This window comes from Stylophora pistillata, chromosome 10, assembly GCF_964205215.1.
Source record: "Stylophora pistillata chromosome 10, jaStyPist1.2, whole genome shotgun sequence".
Lineage (NCBI taxonomy): Eukaryota > Metazoa > Cnidaria > Anthozoa > Scleractinia > Pocilloporidae > Stylophora > Stylophora pistillata.
The window spans coordinates 3,270,524-3,290,203 of record NC_142528.1 but is presented as its reverse complement, the minus strand read 5'-3'; the positions used below and the strand labels follow the sequence as shown (position 1 = coordinate 3,290,203).

At 37.4% G+C, this 19,680-nt stretch overlaps 2 protein-coding genes across 2 annotated transcripts; both read right to left on the bottom strand.

The window, feature by feature from the left end:
• Positions 1-11,926: 11,926 nt before the first annotated feature.
• Positions 11,927-12,932, bottom strand: LOC148721418 (adenosine receptor A3-like). Its single transcript, XM_022922420.2, has one exon. It carries the CDS (start codon positions 12,906-12,908, stop codon positions 12,003-12,005), a length of 906 nt encoding a protein of 301 aa, XP_022778155.2. The 5' UTR covers positions 12,909-12,932; the 3' UTR covers positions 11,927-12,002.
• Positions 12,933-14,681: 1,749 nt separating this feature from the next.
• On the bottom strand, positions 14,682-18,564 carry LOC148721417 (sorting nexin-14-like). Its single transcript, XM_088736057.1, has 9 exons — positions 18,549-18,564; positions 17,891-18,067; positions 17,495-17,588; positions 16,665-16,735; positions 16,416-16,446; positions 16,211-16,275; positions 15,954-16,045; positions 15,316-15,372; positions 14,682-15,073 (listed from the first exon to the last, which is right to left on the bottom strand). Exons 1-9 carry the CDS (start codon positions 18,562-18,564, stop codon positions 15,032-15,034), a joined length of 645 nt encoding a protein of 214 aa, XP_088592183.1. The 3' UTR covers positions 14,682-15,031.
• Between the last annotated feature and the right edge of the window lie 1,116 nt (positions 18,565-19,680).

The following is a 19,680-nucleotide window of genomic DNA, read 5'->3' as shown; positions in this document are numbered from 1 at the left end:
TAGAGCTCAACTCAGGCTTAAAAACAAGTCGGGTGCGAGTGATCAGTGAACCAGTCTGTCAGCCAGTCATACGCCAGTCAGTAAGCAATAAGTCCTTCAGTGAACCAGTCAGTTAGCCAGATAGTCAACCAGTCACTCAGCTGGTCAGGTACCAGTGAGTCAGTGAGTCAGTGAGTCAGTGAGTCAGTGAGTCAGTGAGTCAGTCAGTCAGCCAGTCAGTTCCCCAGTCAGTTAGCCAATCAGTCACCACTCGGTCAGTAAATCAGTTAGCCAATCAGATAGCCTTGAGGTGCCGGTGAGACACTCAACCAATTAGTCAGACAGTCAGTCGCCATTAACTCAATCAGTCAGTCAGCCAGTCAGTCAACAAGTCAGTCAGCCAGTCAGGTACCAGTGAATCAGCCAGCCAGTATAAGACAACCGTTTAATTAGCCAGTCGCCAGTCGCTAGCCAGTCAGGCACCAGTCTATTAACCAGTCAGTCAACAGTCCGTCAGCAAGGCAGTCAACCAGTAAGTCAAGGACTTTGAAAGGAGTCGGTAAGGATGAAGTTGTCCTTATCGCGTGAAATCTTGGACTTGATGGCGGTGAAGGATTTCAAGGCGTTCAAGACGAGATTAACGATGTACGAGACTTCCATTCTGTGGTCGTAAAGAAAACTGCTGTGAGCGTTGCCACAGAGATGTTTACAGTACTGTCTCCAGCACCGTTCTCGGGCTGATGTACATGGTCCGCTTTAATGATGAACAGCTGCTCACAGAAATTATTCTTAAGAATTCGTTTTGTTTGCTTGATACTAAAATTACCGCACCCTTTTATCTGCTGATACCACGTCAAGTCTATGCCTTTTTCTATCCTCACAAAATCAAGATCAACAGGAGAAGTTTCTGTAGTTTTTCCATCGCTAATATCTTATAATATTTCAATGACTGTTTTTCTTCTTTCTTTTTGAATGAAGTTTGTCAAATTCAGTTTGTAAAATACGTGCCGGATTTTCATTATATTCATTAGCATAGCGGCGAGGTGAAAACCGAATTTAGACTTCAGAGTAGGAATCAAATATTGGACTGAAATTTTCGAAAGTTAGGATTACATTTAAATGTCTTTTGTATGTTATTTTCACGAGTTTGTGGGAAAACTTAATCATGAGAAAAAGAGAATAATTCTGAACTGTTTTATTTTCCCTAAAATCATATTATTCATCGCAGCCGATTGTGAGTACTAGTAAATTCAATCAAGGGCGGGTTCACCTGCCCTTCTTAAAATTAGCTTTTTCCAATGAATAAACAATCGCCGCCCGAAACCCATTAAGAAAGCTTTAGTAAAGAGTGTACTGAGAGAAGAAGTGCACTTTGGCTTAAGTCAACTACTATACGTTTATTGCATTCTGTTTGTATATCTGTATCAGTGGCCAAAGACGAGGAAGAAAACTTTCAAACTCATAATTATTATTTCTGCTTTAATTAAGTTTGCTCCATTAAAGACATTTCTCGGAAGAGGAACCTGTTGTGACGTTTTTAACATAATTTATATTTTGGTTCATTGACATCTCTGTCGATTGCAGTATAAAAGTCCTTTTTTCTTCTCAGTCCAATTGCGAGTGAACTGGGCATATATTTAAGAGAATACTCATAATTATTATTTCTGCTTTAATTAAGTTTGCTCCATTAAGACATTTCTCGGAAGAGGAGCCTGTTGTGACGTTTTTAACATAATTTATGTTTTGGTTCATTGACATCTCTGTCGCTTGCAGTATAAAAGTCCTTTTTTCTTCTCAGTCCAATTGCGAGTAAACTGAGCATATATCTAAGAGAATACATTTTTATGTTTTCGTAGTGATAGCAAGAAAGTATATTATCTGGATAAAATTAATCATTTTCCTTTTCAGGGCAACTTTCGATTTAAATGATTTTTATGGTCTTTTTATTTACTCAGGGAGTGAAACTGATTTGAATGCGGAACAAGCTTTTCCTATATTTGGACTTTAGTAGACACTACTGTCTGCCCTATTAAACATTCATGAAGCTGCGGGAAGTTTTCGAAAATATACATCTAATAGATATTTTCTCAAGACGACCTGAACGGATATCATCACCCGCTCAGGATGTTCAGGTGCCTATCATTGTCGCTGACAACAAAACGTCCTTCTAAGCACGCTCAATAGCCTCACTATATTATGAAATGTTACTCCTGGGTTCAAGGGCTCTTCTTAGACTTTCTCAGTCTTTTTTTCTGTTTAATGTGATCGCGGCAGCTTTATTCAGTTAAATTATGGGATTTACTCTGTATATTAAATTTTTATGTGTTTTTTTTTTTTTTTTAAAAACTATGTTGGGTGTTCATTTTTGGGTAAAATAGTTGAGTGATCAGTTTTAGTTCGGCTTTTTCTACGATGAAAGAATTTTACAGACTAGACAAGCCCCGCGCTATTTATTCAGAGAAAAAGGATTAATTGGTCTCCGAATGCATTTATGATATACGTATGTGAAGTAGATTATGATGGCTGCACACGTCGAGATCGATTTTTCAGCGGAAATAATTAACCTCACTTTTCTGCCCCTAGGAAACACTTATGGCAGGGACAGTCACACTCAGACGATAGTGATCTGAGCGCACATTCTACTGAAAAACACGAGGGTAGTGCGTGTGTTATACTGCGGGTTTTTTATTCTGCGATTCAGTTTTCCATGAAAGTAAATGACTCATATTTTGAGTAAGGGATAATTTGTTCTTTCATAATATATATGGGCTTTCGATTGAGGCTCTATTCAGCTGTAAGAAAATAAACAAAATACGGTTTTTACTTCAAAATATTTAATAATTTTCTTAGTGATCTTAGAAACAGGCTTGTAAGGATGAAAGCGTACTCTTTGCATTTCCCTAACTCAGTATATATCGCGCTCTACTTTTATGTATCGAGCACTGTAAAACGGAAAAATCGAAATGCAGACTTCTTAATAATATTTTTGTGTGGGAAGAGGGTTGTTTGGTATAATAAGCTGTGGGCTGTGTAGGCGGAGAGTTGGCTTGAATGTCAATAAACTGCGGGTATGTTTGGTCAATTTAAACCGAAATATTTTGTAAGGATGGGTGCCATTCACAAAACCTAAAAACAAACGAAACAAAGGGGTGCATTACTCATAACTGAAGAAATTTGATCCAACTATGATCACTAAGTCCTCTGGGGTACTTAAAACCGAATAACATTTTCAAGGCCCGTCTAAACGCACGCAACATTTCAACGCAACATTGTTGGATCGTGCGATAAAAAATGTTGTGAAGAACCTGGCCAAACGAGAGAAATATTTTGCAACATCCAAAAATGTGGCACCAAAAATTTGACCGCTTGAAACAACACCAACCAACAATTTAATGGGGTGGCCAAAGGTGTGTGGAACACGTTGCGCGGAACAACGTTGCAAGATCTTGCGTTAAATTTTGATAGCGTTTGGCCGAGCCTAAGTTTCATGATGATTCTGATTTTTACATAATCGATGCCAAATAAACACTTTTATAAATACAAATGTTCTATGCATTATCCGGTTAGTGGGTTTCCTCTTTTTTGTTTATGTTAAATAACTGCTGCGAGAACTACGAGACGTCTGTATCGAATGTCATTTGGATTCGTTTGGGAAGGAAGGGTCATATAATAAATTCTGGATCTTTATTTGTTTAAAGATTTGTGAACCCGAAGTGTAGAACAACCTTTAAAAAAGCGTAAATTGAAAATATAAAAGCTTCCACTGGAGGAAAAGCGACAGAATTGAAAAAAAAAAAAAAACACTTTCCCTGAATTCATTTCGTCAGGGAGTTGTCGGCGTCTACTGTGGAAGCAACTAAAAGGTCAATTCAAAGTTTAATTATATGGTTTTTGGCTGAGCGACAACGCTGTATCAGTCAAAAGTTCTTTGTCTTTCCATCGATGCAAAATTACTGAGCCATGAAAATTGAGGTGTTTTTTGCTTGTTTTTTTTTTATGTGATAGCTCTCTAATATATTGTAGAACTAGAAAACGTAGATAGCTGAAGCTCTTTATTCTAATTCCAATTATCACCATGCTTAACACTTGTATTCAAATTACGTAGAAATTTCCTTTTAAGATATGTACAATAGCAACCGACACGCTTTGATGTGTGCCTTTTCATGTTGCATCTAAATTAGGCTATCATAAATACAAAGCACTTATTTTCTGTGCCAATGTCGTTAGCAGAGGAGCAACAGCAAAAATCGCACCAATATTCTCGTTTAGACAGGCTCCCTACGGTGATTTTGTCCTTATTACTAGAGATCAATTTTGAATATTACAAGTAAACCATTTTATTACTAATTTATGCAGGCTGTTAGTTAAAAAAGCTTATCAAGTTGTGTTATTGTATCCACTCACATAATAACCGTCAGGTGTAATAGCCATAGGAGTTCGACTTGTTATTTTTCTGTGTCGCTCACTTTCCGCACGGGTGTAAATTTTTGAGAGTGTTAATGATGATGTGTCGAATGTGCCTCATACTCCAACAGTAAATAACGGGGTTTAGCGATGAATTCATACACACAAGAGTCCAACTGTAAAACCTAAAAGTTTTCAAAGCAACGCTAGGCTCGTTATTGGCAGTAACAGCAATACTAGTGCAGTATTCAGGCAAATTACAGAGCAAGTACACAAGATACACGTAAAATGTAGTAATGGCAATTTTCCTCATCCTTGTGGCTTGTTCCATGTCACCGTCATCCTGCTCGGCTCGCCGCACTCGCAAGGACTGAATTTCCCTCGTGTGGCGCCGAACAGCAAAATAAATCCTGCAGTAAACTAATCCTGTGCAATTAAAACAGAACCCAAGGACAACAGGAAGGAAAATAAGAAGGGAGGGAGGTATCCAAAAATGTCCAGATACTCCAAGAAATACACTGAACATCCAGATTGATATCACAGCCAAAACAGAGTGTCTGTGGGTGAAAAGCTCCTGATATCTGAGATGAAGATGTACAGCCAGGAATCTGTCCATGCTGAGTGCGAAAACAGTGAGAATTGAAACTATGGAGAGGGTATCCGCGATGGCAAGCAGGGCTTTATTCGTTGATTCGTCAACAGGAACAGCGCTTTTCAACCTTCTAACTAAAAGCACGACGTAATAAGGTTGTACAAATATACCAACACCAAGATCTGAGATGGCAAGACTTAGCAGAAATGTTCTTAACGGCCTCGGTAGCGACGAGGTTTTTCTCATTGCGTAAATTGTTATGATGTTCAATGTGATGACGGTGTAGGATAACCATGCGTTGAGCACACAATTGGCGACCATCGATGAACGATAGGGGCCCTCAGCGCTTGTCATTGTTTAGGACGCAGATGAAGACCAAACGCGTGGATAGTCGAACAGGAGACTAACCGTGGACAAAATGGTAACTTCTCGAGAACGAAAGCAGCTTTAAATTATCTATGACTTCCCGGCGATCTTGACTGATGAATTTTGATATTAATTGCCATCTACCAAACCATTTGGGGGCCTACCTCCCATGATCCTGCAAAAATTAATTTGGGAAAACCTTTTTCTCGTAATATGTCCTCCGAGTAAGATGTTCCGATGGAGAAGGCCAATTATTTATAAAGCAAGGCCAATTGATGAAGACTCTGAGATTCTTTATTTCTCGCTTGTTTTTGTTTTATATGAACATCCGAAAATGAAATGAAAATCGAATTGCCCTTTGAATTTACATAATAATGACAACAAAGTCAGTTTAAATTCTCTTGCGCGGAAGTATTTCGTAAGCTTGAATTTCCATTGAAAACCCATTTTGTTTGTAAACAATGATAATCGATCACTATACGCGATAAATTTGCTGAAACCGATGGCAGTTTCAAAAGCTAGATTCACTGACTTTGATAGTCAGATGGTCTATGCAGTTTTGTTATGCCCCGATAATCGATAATTTTATGTGATGAATTTACTGAAAATCGATGACAGTTTCAAAAGCGGACTCATTGACTCTGATGGTCAGATGATCTATGCAAATTTGTTATACCCGATAATCGATAATTTTACGCGATGAATTTACTGAAAATCGATGACAGTTTCAAAAGCGGATTCATTGACGCTGATGGTCAGATGGTCTATGCAAATTTGTTATGGCACGTTTATTCCGAGTTAGAGCAAAAGTAAAAATCAATTAGACAATAAGGGTACCTTTATCCTGATCCCTAAACTGATCACATGGAGGCTTTTTCAAGTGCAACCATGTTCCATTTTGGCCGTAGAAATTTTCAGAAGAGTTTATAATAGTTTGATGTGCATGAACGATATTTCCGTGTAAGATCACTGAAACTTGAAGATGTTCTGACGGGTGGTTTAAATGCTTTGAGTTTATAAAGTCATATATAACTCAGTTTTGATTGATCTCCACAGTGAAATGTATTATGATTTTTAGGTAGTTTGGTCTGGTGGTCCGGCTCCAGCGTTGAGGAAGTTTATACAAAGTCTTTCAAGGAGCACGCAAGAGTATGTCATGTTAAACGTCACTCTTTTGTATTATAAAAAAACAGTATATCGTTGTGATCTCGTTCACTTGTGGCTTTGGAGCTTCTGAATTGTTTTCCTCTTCACAGGACCCAATAAGTATCTTCAAATATGGAACTTTCTGGCAAAATAATTAATTTTAGAAGCAACCTTTCAACGTCCTTAAGGTATCACACTACTTTTAATTTGAATTTACTCGAGCTCAAAATAATTGACCATCTTCGCAGATAAAAATATCTGAAACAATTAGCTTTTTTTCAGTGACTGAGCAAGTGTAATTTATCGCATCTTGCTGTTTCTAATTGACCTGTAAAGTGGGCGGAGTTTTCTAAATTTGCTAAATTTGCTAAATTTCCGCGTTAGCGTGTTGCTAGCACATCCAAGCTTAAAAAAATATCAATCTTCGCAAATTCACCAGTATTGAGAAGACTATATGCAATAAAACGCCGACCAATATCATTACTTTGTTTTGTTGGAGATGAAAGAATGCAAACAATCATAAGTTTCAATGGACATAAAGGAGGGTTCAAAAGATTAACATCTTGTTCAGAAATTGATAAACAATCAGTCGTGTGTTCATTTGGCATGTCGGAACATCAAAGGAGACCTAAACGGAGGCATTAGCATAATAGCCTCAGAATTAGTAAATTTTGTCTTGAAACAGAGTGTATTGAGTTTCACGCCTTGTACCATACCCAAATTCTGCCAAAACTACTTTGTTTCATTAAAACCCTCCAAGGTTTGAGAGTTTCCGGGTTTTAACTGCGTATTGTTCTTTTTAAAGACAGAATGGCCCCTAAGTGTAATAGCTTGTCGACTGAATTCATATTAAAAAATCGATAACATTCACCGTGAATGTGTGCTTAGGCCTCGCAGTACGTTTCTCGTACAGACACGCTACCCAATCTTAGATGATTGTTTTTTTTTCTTCCTGTTTCTTGTGTTGTTTTGAGAGTTTCTGGGTTTTAACTGCGTATTGTTCTTTTTAAAGACAGAATGGCCCTTAAGTGTAATAGCCTGTCGACTGAATTCATATTAAAAAATCGATAACATTCACCGTGAATGTGTGCTTAGGCCTCGTAGTGTGTTTCTCGTACAGACATGCTACCCACTCTTAGATGATTGTTTTTTTTTCTTCCTTTTTCTTGCATATTAAAAATGTAAGGTTTACCTACGAGTATCAGCCCCTGATCGGTTCGTCAGCATAATAATTATCAACTATGATGTTTCTCTGATCGATCCGCTTGAGCAGTTGTATTTAAATGAGAACGTGACTCTTCCCTGTATTTTGTCGGATCAGTGGGTTGACAAAATTCTGAAGGTTATTCTACAAGAAGAAGGTCAATTAGGCGCCGCACCACATTACCGTTGACTATTTTCAGTAGGTAATACGGAAATGCCTTGGTTAGTTAAGAAATAGCACAAGATCATGATGATCATCACAAAGATTTACAATTCATTGGCCCTCCAACTAAAAAAATTACATAATAAATACAAGATACAAATGCAAAAAACCATGTAAAGAATGATATAAACCACTAAAGATATGGTCGATGCTCTTTAAGACGACTGATTTCAAGTCTACAAGGAATTAAGCTCAATGAATGTATTAAAACTAACCAAAGGTCATTTCTAGTTGACAAAGCTCCGAGACAAGTAGAATTTCCAAGTTGTGGATTGTTGCATTATCTTAGCAAGTAGTAACTTTCTGCCGCCTTTAGTGTAACAATTGAATTTTGGACAAGAACCACTCGTAAGAATACTGCATCAAAAAGAAAGTACATGCCTTTTATTTCTTTACCTATGCTCGTGGCCAATGGGGGAAGTAAAATTATTCTCAAACACAGCCGTTGATTTTAACTGGCCCGTCGAATAATATAATTGAAGTGTAGGCGATTGTGGTTTCCTCCGCAAAACTTATTCCATCTTCTGGTTAGCACACAAATATGAATGAATTTGCGTATTGCTTTAAGAGCTTTTGATTACATCAGTTGTTGTCGGTAGCAAAAGTACTTGCATGGACGGAATCATTTGATGGATATGCCAGAGATCTGGAAAAATGATCGTTTCGGATCCGGGTTGTAGTGATTGCCGAGTTGCATGATGTGATATTTTATGCCTGAGTTTAGTTTCTATTCATATACGTTATGTTTGTGTAATGCCTTTAAGATTATTACCTCTCAGTTTTCCCAGTGGCCATGGTGGGGAAGTTAAAAGAGTTACTAACAATATAATTACATGATAAATGGTGAAAATTTTTAAATAAGCTTTAGTTAGAACTTAGTGTGACTCTCATTACAACCAATGCAAGGTCAGAAGGGCGATGAGGCACCAAATTCTGGCAAAACTTCCTATCAAGCTCGGTTGCCATAGGATCATTAGTTATACTGTGTAAATACTCACCTTCCAAATTTGGTTCCAAATCTAAGAAATTCTTAAGGCGTTTGAAAACAGAGACTGATAAGAGGGCCTCGCGAGTTTGATATCAGCGAGTTAAAATCAGTAAATTGGGAATATGAATCCTGCTTTTCAAAATTTCGAGTCGTAAGTTTACGACTTAGATCTGTTAGCAGCATTCAAATTAGAATGTAATTACCTTGGCTAGAAAACGGATGGCAATATGAAAAGTGGATGGCTTCAAGTTTTCTACTAATAATACATGTCACCTTTGACAAAAGGGTTTACCATGTCTATTGACAAGCAATCTGTCAAAAAAACACCCACTCAACTTCCTTGAACTTCATCGAAATTGGTAGATTGTTTATCAAAGCTCATCCTAAAAAGAGTATAAAACAGATATTTCTGGGTCACACAAATTTCCGTTCGATGCAAGCCGCAAAACTACCTTTCAAGGTCCATGAAGTATTATTAAAAATGAATATTGGGTACTTTTGAGGTGTTACCTCTAAAACAACAGATCCGGGCTATTTTGTGATTAATTTCATACGTAACTGCTCCAAGACACTCCTCGGCATTTTCAATACAGCTACAATTTTCAATTGGACATATTCTGCAAGGCTTAATTATCAATATTGATTATTGTTTTTTAACTGTTACCGAACAAAGGCTTGAAATCGCCTTTCATGACTGAGTCTGTTGACGAATGTTTTACACTTAGAAATTTCTGTCATTTCACTGCTGTTTAGTTGACTTTCCTCAAACAGATCACATGCTCCCTTCTATGGCAGTCTTCTAGAGAGTGTAAACTCAATTATCAGTCGTCCTGATATTGAAATGTCGTAATCATCCAGTGAAGAGGAATTTAATTTCTTCGAAGCTTCAACGCTTTTTTCCACCTCTAGTATACGATAGAGAAACTTAGCAGTTCAAAATTTCGATAAAGAACTCCTCTAATCGAATACAGATGAATCGAATTTCTATTTTTAGTGTAAAAAAAAAATCGATGTGAGGTCTTGGTTTTACAGTACGACGCTTTGCTTCCGAATTAGACCATGTCACAAACAATACTGCTGACCTGCGCCAGGCATCACCTGTAATCAGTGGGTGGGAATGCTACTGAGATTTCGATTGAGAGTTTCAAAAATGTTACCGGAATCGACTGCTGATGAGCAATCATTCAAAAGTGCGGTTTGAGTGACGAGCTATAGTAATGATAAGATCGAACTTGAACCATTCAACAAATTAAGCCAAAAATCCAGCATATTTTGAATACAAAACTTTCTAGGTTAGGTTCTGTGCATTTTTTCAAACTTTGGGTATTCAATATAAATCCTCAACTAGATTTGTAAGTTGTTCTCTGTGTGAAGAGGCTATGTGTTCCTCTGGGGGACCCTCAGGGGGTGACCGATGACGTTAACAGCTATTGTCTTTGTTTTATTATATATTTTTGTTTACCGATAAGTTACCCGGAAATTGATTCAAACGAACGCCAATTACTTAGCTAGAGGGTCTTTAATCAGATAACTCCAAAAACGAAAAAGAAAAACAAGCCTATTTTAAACTTTGAAATAGGAATATGACACGTAAAGACGATAAATTAGGAGCATCTCCTGCTTAACATGGCCACTTAAAGGTGTTGATTTCATATTTTGCTGAAAGATTATTTTCGTAAGTACACTGAGTGATTCTGTGAGAGTATTGAAAAGATAAATAGATATTCGTTTATACACCTATGAATTTTTGTCTCATTTTAGTTTCGATTGAATTACTTATACCTTATCCTCTCCTATACCAAAATAATAATTCACCTCCATTTCGGTGAACAAATGTTAATTAGTTCCAGTTAACGTCAAAGATATAATTTCTAATTTTTTATTTTTCATTTTATTCTTTTTTTTTTTTTGTAGTGAAATAAGTCTTTTAGCAGCTTGTTGCTAAATGTTTGTTTGTTTCGCTCAATAGTCTATTACCCCTCCCCCCACAGGGTATCACCCTAATAATCCACTAATAGACGATATGGGTTAAGCTGAGTCTCTGAGATATTACCGTTACTTCATGTTTTACGAGAAATCATGTCATTAGTTATTAAAAATTTACATAAAAAAAGGATCACAGAAGTTCAAGAAATTCGAACTTTTGAAAGCACGAGCGCTCGTTTTGCAATTTGCACTGCCGTTACGACTAAGAATTCGTTTTACATGAAAAAGGCACTCGTTTGCAGCCATTCAGAAGCGCGTAATTTTTTCATGTGTATTATTACACTATGAACTCCACTGAATGTGTCTATACAGTCGAACCTCGATTATCCGGACCTCGATTATCCGGACCTCGATTATCCGGACCTCGATTATCCGGACCTTGATTATCCGGACCTCGATTATCCGGACAATTCGATTATCCGGAGTTTTTTCTCTGGTCCCAGTTTTGATGAATATTAATTAGTTGTGACCTTGAAAACTTAGAGTCGCAAAAAGCCCACTAATCCTTTCAAAAGGCTGTTAAAACAGCGTATTATCCTGTGCGCTTTTCAAAATTCGTAAGTGCGACGAGACAAAGAAATATTCTGATGCGTTATTTGTTGATACATACAGGCTGTGTAGCTATCACAATTAAAATGATGTTTTCTTTGCTGTATACCTTTTGTTTACATTTCTATCTTATTAATATTCATATTTTCGATTATCCGTACTATTTACCATACTGAAGCAAGAAATTATTTGTTTATTCTGTCAGTACACCGAAAATTAATCAGATATTGAACTCTCCACGCGCGATTTTGCCTTATCTGCTGCTCGAAGGTGAATAGCACTTGTTAATCACTTTTCAACCAACCAATCAGTGCGTGCGAGAAGCTCTATTTACCTGTGTGGTATATTGAGACCTAGATTACAGTTCCACTCCGCTAGGCCGACATGCAACCAATGAGATCATGATTTTAACCGATGTTTGTGTTTCTAACTACCTGAAAGGTTTGAATACATCAGCGAATGGTTGACATACATCAGGATAAACTTCATGAAGAACTAACAAACTTCAAATTAAAATCAAAATGTTACAGCTTCACTTTCTCTTTGTGAAACTTCTCCATGTTCCATCAGCTGTGAATTCCATAAACATTCCGAAATATATTTCGAAGTATGTCCACTATAGTGTGTCGAATGTGTTTTATCCTTAAGCAGTAAATAACAGGATTAACAGAAGAATTTGCAAACACAAGAGTAAAAGTGAACAAATCCAAACCTTCTAAAAACATGTTTGGTTCACTCCGTAACACATTCAGGATGGCATTACAATAGTCTGGAAAGTAACAGATCATAAATACCACATATACATAGAATGTGCTAAGAGCAGATTTCTTCAGCCTCGAGAAATGAAGGTACATTTCGCCATTTTGATTCTGACCAGCTTGCCCTAGGTGTAGAGCTCGCATTTGGATTTCAAGGCGTCGTACAGTGTCATAAATTCTGACATAAAAAAGTGTCACACTAACAAAACAGCAACTGAAGAGGGTAATTTCCAATAAGTCAATTACAAAGTCACTCGATAGCCACAACAAAAGTGAAGAAAGAAATGTGCTCAAAAGCCAGATTGAAATGACCAAACCAACGACACGTTTGTGAGTCACAAGTTCTTGATATCTGAGATGAAGATGAACAGCCAGGAATCTGTCTAAACTTAGAGCTATGAGACCCAGAAACGAAGCGTAATAAAATACACTCGTGATCACGTCGAAGATCTCGTTAAGTAGATTGTCTTCCATGTCTTTGATCCACTTTAAAAGAACTGCGATATAAAGAGGTTGAGCCAGCAAACCAACTCCAAGATCAGAAACTGCAAGACTCAGCAGTAATGTTTTCAGAGGCTTCGGTAACGAAGGCGTTCTTCTCAGTGCGTAGATAGTTAAACTGTTCAACATGACTGCGGCATACGACGAGAAAGCATTGAGAATGCAGTTCACAACGTAAGATAAATATAGTGGGTCTTCACCTTCTGTCATCATTTAATGGAGTTATTTGAAGTGCACAAATCGGTTCTTATTGCTTTATCCTTTAGATAATGAAATTTCGTTTTCTCTCCAGCTCACAGCTAATACAAATTTGCATAAGAGCCAAACTTATTTTCAACACAACCACACGGGGTGCCGATTGTTTGCTCACGAAAGAAAAAAGTTCCCGACGCTCAGGCTTCAAAGTAAAACCTTTTAAGAGATCTTGAAGGAAATAAAATCTGAGGTAATCGGTGAGTTACCAATGCAAATATACACTTGATAGGTAAGTAAATGTGCTATATACGTTGTGGGTAAACTACTGATTTCTGATTGGTTTAAGTGAGTTCGATTTGGTCAGGAAAAATAACAATTTCCGAAAGTAATGAAACCTATTTGAAAATTGCTGAAGACCCGTTGTGTGTTTGTTAGATAACCTTAATTACTATCCAACTACACTTCGTAGAGTACAAATAACGCCATAGACGAGTACAAATATCACGCGGTATTTGTACTGTGGAGTACCGGTTTAACAGGTTTTCTCACATCGCGCAAGCGAAGAATTGAACTGTAGTTACAAAAAAAATTTGGCGGACAATTTGAATCACATTTCTGACGACGAAGAGTCAGAATGGCTAGGAAATATACATCCAAGTTTATTAGATGAATCAAACGAAGAAAAACAGCTAGACGACCTGGAAATTTCTTTATTTATTGAAGAAAAAAAAAATACAGCAACACGTCAACGCGCCAATTCCGTTCCGCTTCGCATACTTTTGTCACGCACTCCCCGTAAATAAATATCCGCGAAATTCGCCCGCACTGAAATAACAGTTTGGCGTGTTGGATAATAAATAACTTATTATACGTTTTGTTGTGTAGTATCGCTGAGTATTTTTACTCTTTATTTGTATTTTGACTCGCCCTACAGGCTCGTCAAAATACGGCACAACTCGTAAAAATACTCAGCGATACTACACAACAAAACGTCTAATAAGATATAGGTATTTTTTTCATCATTTGAACTTCCTTGCTCCATGTGCATTATTTCTTTATAATTGGTGGTAAAGCATCTGGCGAGTTGTTGTAAATGCGGGAGGTTGACTCATTTATTTATCCAGGTCTATGTTTTTTTTCCTTCTCACTCCCGAGGAACAAGACTGATGTGTTTATAATCCTGAAGACCCTTTGCCATGTTTAATATTTATTTGTGCTAGATGATTAGCGATGTGCTCCTGGCTCTTTTCACTTTCTAGTGGCGGGAGCAAAACTTTGATCAACCAGAAAGAAAAACATCAAGACAAAGATTAATTTAAGGTCAGCTCAAATTCTCTTAATGATATATTTCTCCTCCAGAAGGAAACTTACAATATGTGCCTCGAGAAGGGTTAACGCAATTGCCTGCTCTTATCTCCTGCAGAACGAGGCCGAGTTAAATAAGCGAGGCAAACATATACAGTGTTATATTTAGAACAATCTTTTGTCTCCATGCCGATCATCTCAGCATTTCAGAACCCATTTTCACCTGAATTCAGCATTTCTATCAAAATCAGAGGTTATGGCAACGGACGATGAATAGAGGGAGTTCTCATATTGTGTTTCAATGTAAAGTTAAAATATCATAGGAAAGGTATACTGTCTTCGCTGTTTAACTATGCAACAATACACCAGTAACAACAAGTTCATACCTTCCTGTAATGGTGGACGACCACACTGCCATATGTTTCATGATTAAAAACGAAAAGAATAAAATAGTTGCATTTTCGTTAAAACAAATAAAAGAAAACATTATTGTGGATGTTAATTTCGCATGACAATTTATTTTGCTTACACAGTGACTGATCACAAAAAAAGAGACAGAAGCAATCACAAACTTTTCAAAGAATAATTTTATTAATTTAGTGATTCAATCTTTCCTGTATTTTGTGGAAAACTTTTAAATAAAAGAAACATACAAATTACCACATTTTTATCATAGCTTTTGATGACTAAATTTCATTTCTGTTACGTAAATATCTACACATTTTAAAAGTTACTCTTCCGAATGAAATTATTTCCTCTTTTCTTGACTCAGAAGAGAAACTTTCCCTCAATTTGTCTTGCATTCACTGATTTTCCCTTTTTTAACATATTTTGATTCATTTGCGACGTGGGAGCTCTTCTGCTGGAAACAACTCACTCTGCGGAAATCGAAATGCAACAATTCTAAGAATTTAGCGAACTGGTTACTAACTGATAAGTTTTATGCTTCTGTCAGCGTAGAGAAATAAAAATCTTTGTCTTTGCATACGTCGAAAATTGTGTCACGTTTAATGTGAATAAATTATAGTTCTAGACCAAAACGTACGGGCTATCTAAGCTTAAGATGTTAGCTTGATGTAGAAAAGAAAGAAAGATACCGAGGAAAGAGCAAGTGTCATACCTTCTTCAGCTCTGGAAAAATCTCACCCATCAAACAATCCAGGAGAACGTACGTCAGCTAAGAGACAAACGAAAAGCTACATCATGATTAGGATACTTGGGTTCATAAACAAGTCAGCTCCTGAATCGTCTCTTATATTCACTTTGAACTATCTGCCTTGATTTGGAACCTTTGTTTGTTCTCTGGGTTTTCATTGAATGATGTAATTCTTCATTCTTACATTCATAAATTGACTTCCTTGTCTCATATAAGGTGAAAATTAAAAAGACAAAAACAATATTCAACACAAAACAACGAAAATATATCAGGAAACAAACACGGCTGTAAATATTTTCGAAACTAGCCTTGCACCGCAATTATTCATAAGTTTCAAGCGTTCGGTTGTAGAAAACGTTGTTAGATAAATCATGCTAAAATATTCCGCAGTTTATTTTTCGTCGCTCTCCTATTAGCCTGCTTTATTTTATTTCTTTGTTTTTGGGCAAAAAGGAGTTGATAAAATGAGTGAACATCTGGAACAAACTACTTTAAAAGCATGACGTGGTGCAAAATACCTATCATTCCCGAACGTTGAGAAACTACTTTATTACATTAACCAAACGACTCCTTCATTTGAAAGCTCATATGAACACACCAACGTGTTTGTTCAACCTGGGCTGCTGAAGGAGCTCAAACAATGAACTAATCCCAGCTTTATGTCTATCAGCTCCAACAACACGCACGACCATATCTGTAGGCAAGTAATAAACATTGTGCACTTAAGCTAAGTTTAACACTAGAGCTGCAGCATGTAGGTGATTCAGGTGCAATTTGGGTGGAGTAAGGGTAGAGGTGTGTTTTTTGTCCAAAGCCACCCCCTATGGTGGGTGGCCTCCTGGTATGTTAACTCACAAACCTGGTATGAACTCGAGCATTTCCTTCAGAGTCTTTTCACGTCTTTCTAACTTCTGTGTATCCGTTCTAGGAAAAAGAAAGAGAAGTCAATCATACCAACGAAAAAACGTAGTAGTACATAGGAAATTAAAATAAATACCAAGTAATTAAATTGGCATGCAATGAAACTAGTTTAAAAAATGGCATTTTAAGACATTTTATTTTACCGTGGGGGATCTTCATCAAAGAAAAGTGCATCTACGAGAGAAGAAAAAAAATGTCATAGGCGTGCCTCTGAGTAAGTAAAATAATTCAAATTAAAAATTTTTAAAAGTAAATTTTCTTCCTCTTGGCTTTGTATCTTTCACCAGGTTTTGATGGCAGTCGAGACTTCATTTGCGTTCGTGATGAGCTTATATCACATGAAAAAAATTCCAAAAATATCAGATGGATCTACACCAGCAGTTCTCTGTCACCTCTTAGTAAATGAATTATCATAACCAGGCGATGTTCATTCGTCAACAAATCCACTTTACCAGCTAAATATCTGCGATACAAAAAAAGGGACGTAAGGTTGGCAATGGGGACGAAAGTGACCAGATTTCGCTGGTATTGAAATATTCGCTTTTTGGTGGGAAACATCTCTTTCAATATAACTCTATTTGTTTGAGAGAAGAGAGAGAGTTGAGGGAGAGTTGGCTCATTCTGTAGAAGTAGAAGTAGACATCTATATTTATACAGGATAGCCCCTTCAGTGTAGTAAACAATGGTATCAACGGGGGTCCTGTTACCCACCCATCCCACCCTAGGGGAGGACATCCATCACACAGTAATCTCGTGCGTGGGAAATTAACGTCTCTTGCCCCTAACCCTGCAGGAGACGGGACCTCCATTTATTCGTCCCTATCCGAGAAGACTAGAATATCTAATCATTTCTTGATGTTATAGAAAGGTAGAATATTCTTCTCAATTATTTTAAGACCCTGAGTGTTGGTCCGGCCGGGGCTCGAACCCTCGACCTCCCGCACAAATAGTCCAGCGCTGTATCCATTGAGCTAACCGGGAGGCTGTATTGTTTTGAACTCACTGTACATGGAAACATGAACATTCAATTTCTGTCTGGGCCAGTATGTTGTGTTCTTAAGCAAGACACTTTACTCTCAGAGAACCTCTCTCCTCCCCCGAGGAGTATGACTAGTTACCGTGGAACTGTGGGAGAAATCGAAATGGCCTCTAGCAGTTATGCCGATCAGTCTCATTTACAGAATTACTTGATATCCTGCCTAAAGTTAAGTTTTATGGGCACCTGTCAGCGTAAACATCTAGAGTCTCTTGAAATGCGACTTTTCCACAAACTAACAAGCTGTATAACCAGGCTGGAACATTGAATAGACGTTGCGCTGTAAGAAAAAAAAGATGACGATACATAGCTTGACTGGTGAAAATTCACCAGAAAAGTTTGTCAATATCGCTGCAGCAGCGACATCAATCTTCGTTGGCTGTTTTGGCTAATTCTTCGTGAGCTACAGAGCCAATAATTACAGATAACTTGCGACTTGACTTATTTCAAGAAACCGAACTAAAAGGCACGCGCAGTGGTTTGGCACTTTGGCAATCTATGGCTAAATTCGCCCAACCATTAGTAAGGCAATGAATCACTTCACTTTGTACACGCTCAAAGAACGAATTTCATATGACTTACCGAGGAACAAGATGTAATCGGTGAGACCGGTCACTGGTATCTGCGGCTTCCCTGATGCTACATAACAACAAAGATTTCGATGATTATCAGCTTTATCCAAAACTCGTGTCCTACTATGATCCCATGAGCTACACCATGTAGATACGAATAAAAACAACAAACAAAGCGATTTAAAATCTTATAGATTACGGATCAAAAACTCACCTTCTACCTTCAAGCGTAATGCACTACTCCTAAAAAGGGGAAAAAACAAAAAATTATTACATAATATTGTTCATTTAAGTTGTTGTCCTTCTCGAGAATAAAAAGAAAGGTTTGCGAACCACGCAATACTCACAATGCCGGTTTTCTCCTTCCTGGAAAAAGTCCCTCCTAGATGCAATTCAACAATCAAATGTAACTCGTTAAAATGATCAAAAGGTTTCAAATCCGAAAGTACAAAATTGTTTGAAAGTGTAACATTGAGGGCTGGTAAAAGCGAGTTCAAAGCCATCTACACAAAAACGCTTAATCAAATACAGAAAAAAGATATGGAGAGAAGAAAATCATGTCTAAAATGTAAGCGTACCTCGCCTCTTCTTGATTCATCTAGAAGACCCCTACAATAGATAATACCCAATATTTACCACGTCAATAAAATAGCACAATTTTGGCTTACCTTGAATAGGCTCCATTAAGCTAAGAGCATTTGTTTTTGTTTTTGTTCTTTTGTTCGAGTCACCAGTAACCAGAGGTGAATAAAACAACTGGTTTCTGTTAACTATTTTGTGACTCATGTGACAAGATAAACTGGAAAGAGAGGCTCTGCTCGTTGCCTGTGATTATACAGATAGTTTGCAAGATCGGTCTGAGATTTATGGTTGATAGCTTAAAACAAAATCAACATGAAGAAAATGACTAACTTTGGCAATGGCTTCCTTTTTGTTGGTTGTACGGTAGATGATAAGAACGACTGCAAAAATGGATCAAGGTTCTGACCTTTCTGTAGAGAGAAACAGCAAGGTTAACAGTTTTACCCAGGGGACATTCATTGTATACCCAGGGGACATCCATTGTATACCCAGGGGACATTCATTGTATGCCCATGGGACACTCCTTGTATACCCACGGGACATTTATTGTATACCTACCGACTGAATACTTGAATAGAACTCAGTATAAGAATCAAGTAATTCACTTGTCTTTAAAGCATCGCCGGCTTACCTCCTTTTTGAGTATTGTTGTCATTGACTTGATCTTTTTACCTGCGAAAAATGCAGAATCGAGAAATTAGAACAAAAAGTATGGACTCCAACAGCTAAAACTGCAGGAGGGTGTCGGTAATATTCCTATGACAGAGAATCACGTTGGGCAAACAACCTGTCACACTTGACATTGTTTTCTGATTAGCTTAAATTGACTAATTTATCAGTCCTATAACCCCTCTTCGCTGTATGTTTCAAAAAGGCTTTTTTTCGCTCAGTAACGTCACGTTGCTTATTAATCTATTCTTCTATTGATTTCATCCTGTATTCTTTTCATTCTATCTGTGCATAGGATATATGAGTGGTGCAAAACAGTATACAACTTATCCGCTTTATCACCCATCTTGTCAGGGCCAAACCTTTTACTGAATTCCTTTTCTGGTGAAAGGAAGTTGAACAATAATCCGCTTCCCTTTAGCAGCGGATTAGAACACAAATACTAGAGAACAGAAAAACAACAAATTGTTCGAAGAATTAATTCCAAGCCTCGAGATTCATTCATGCCTCATTCTCACCTGGAAATATTTCTCAAACTGAACTCTGCAA

Bases quoted from the DNA above. Each gene is read 5' to 3' on its own strand.
- LOC148721418 (XM_022922420.2), bottom strand. From the start codon at position 12,908: ATGATGACAGAAGGTGAAGACCCACTATATTTATCTTACGTTGTGAAC.
- LOC148721417 (XM_088736057.1), bottom strand. The intron at 17,589-17,890 runs GTAAGTCATATG...TTTTTCTTACAG, and splicing joins CGATTACATCTTGTTCCTCG to CGCAACGTCTATTCAATGTT. The intron at 16,046-16,210 runs GTTTGTGAGTTA...ACTTGCCTACAG, and splicing joins AATGCTCGAGTTCATACCAG to ATATGGTCGTGCGTGTTGTT.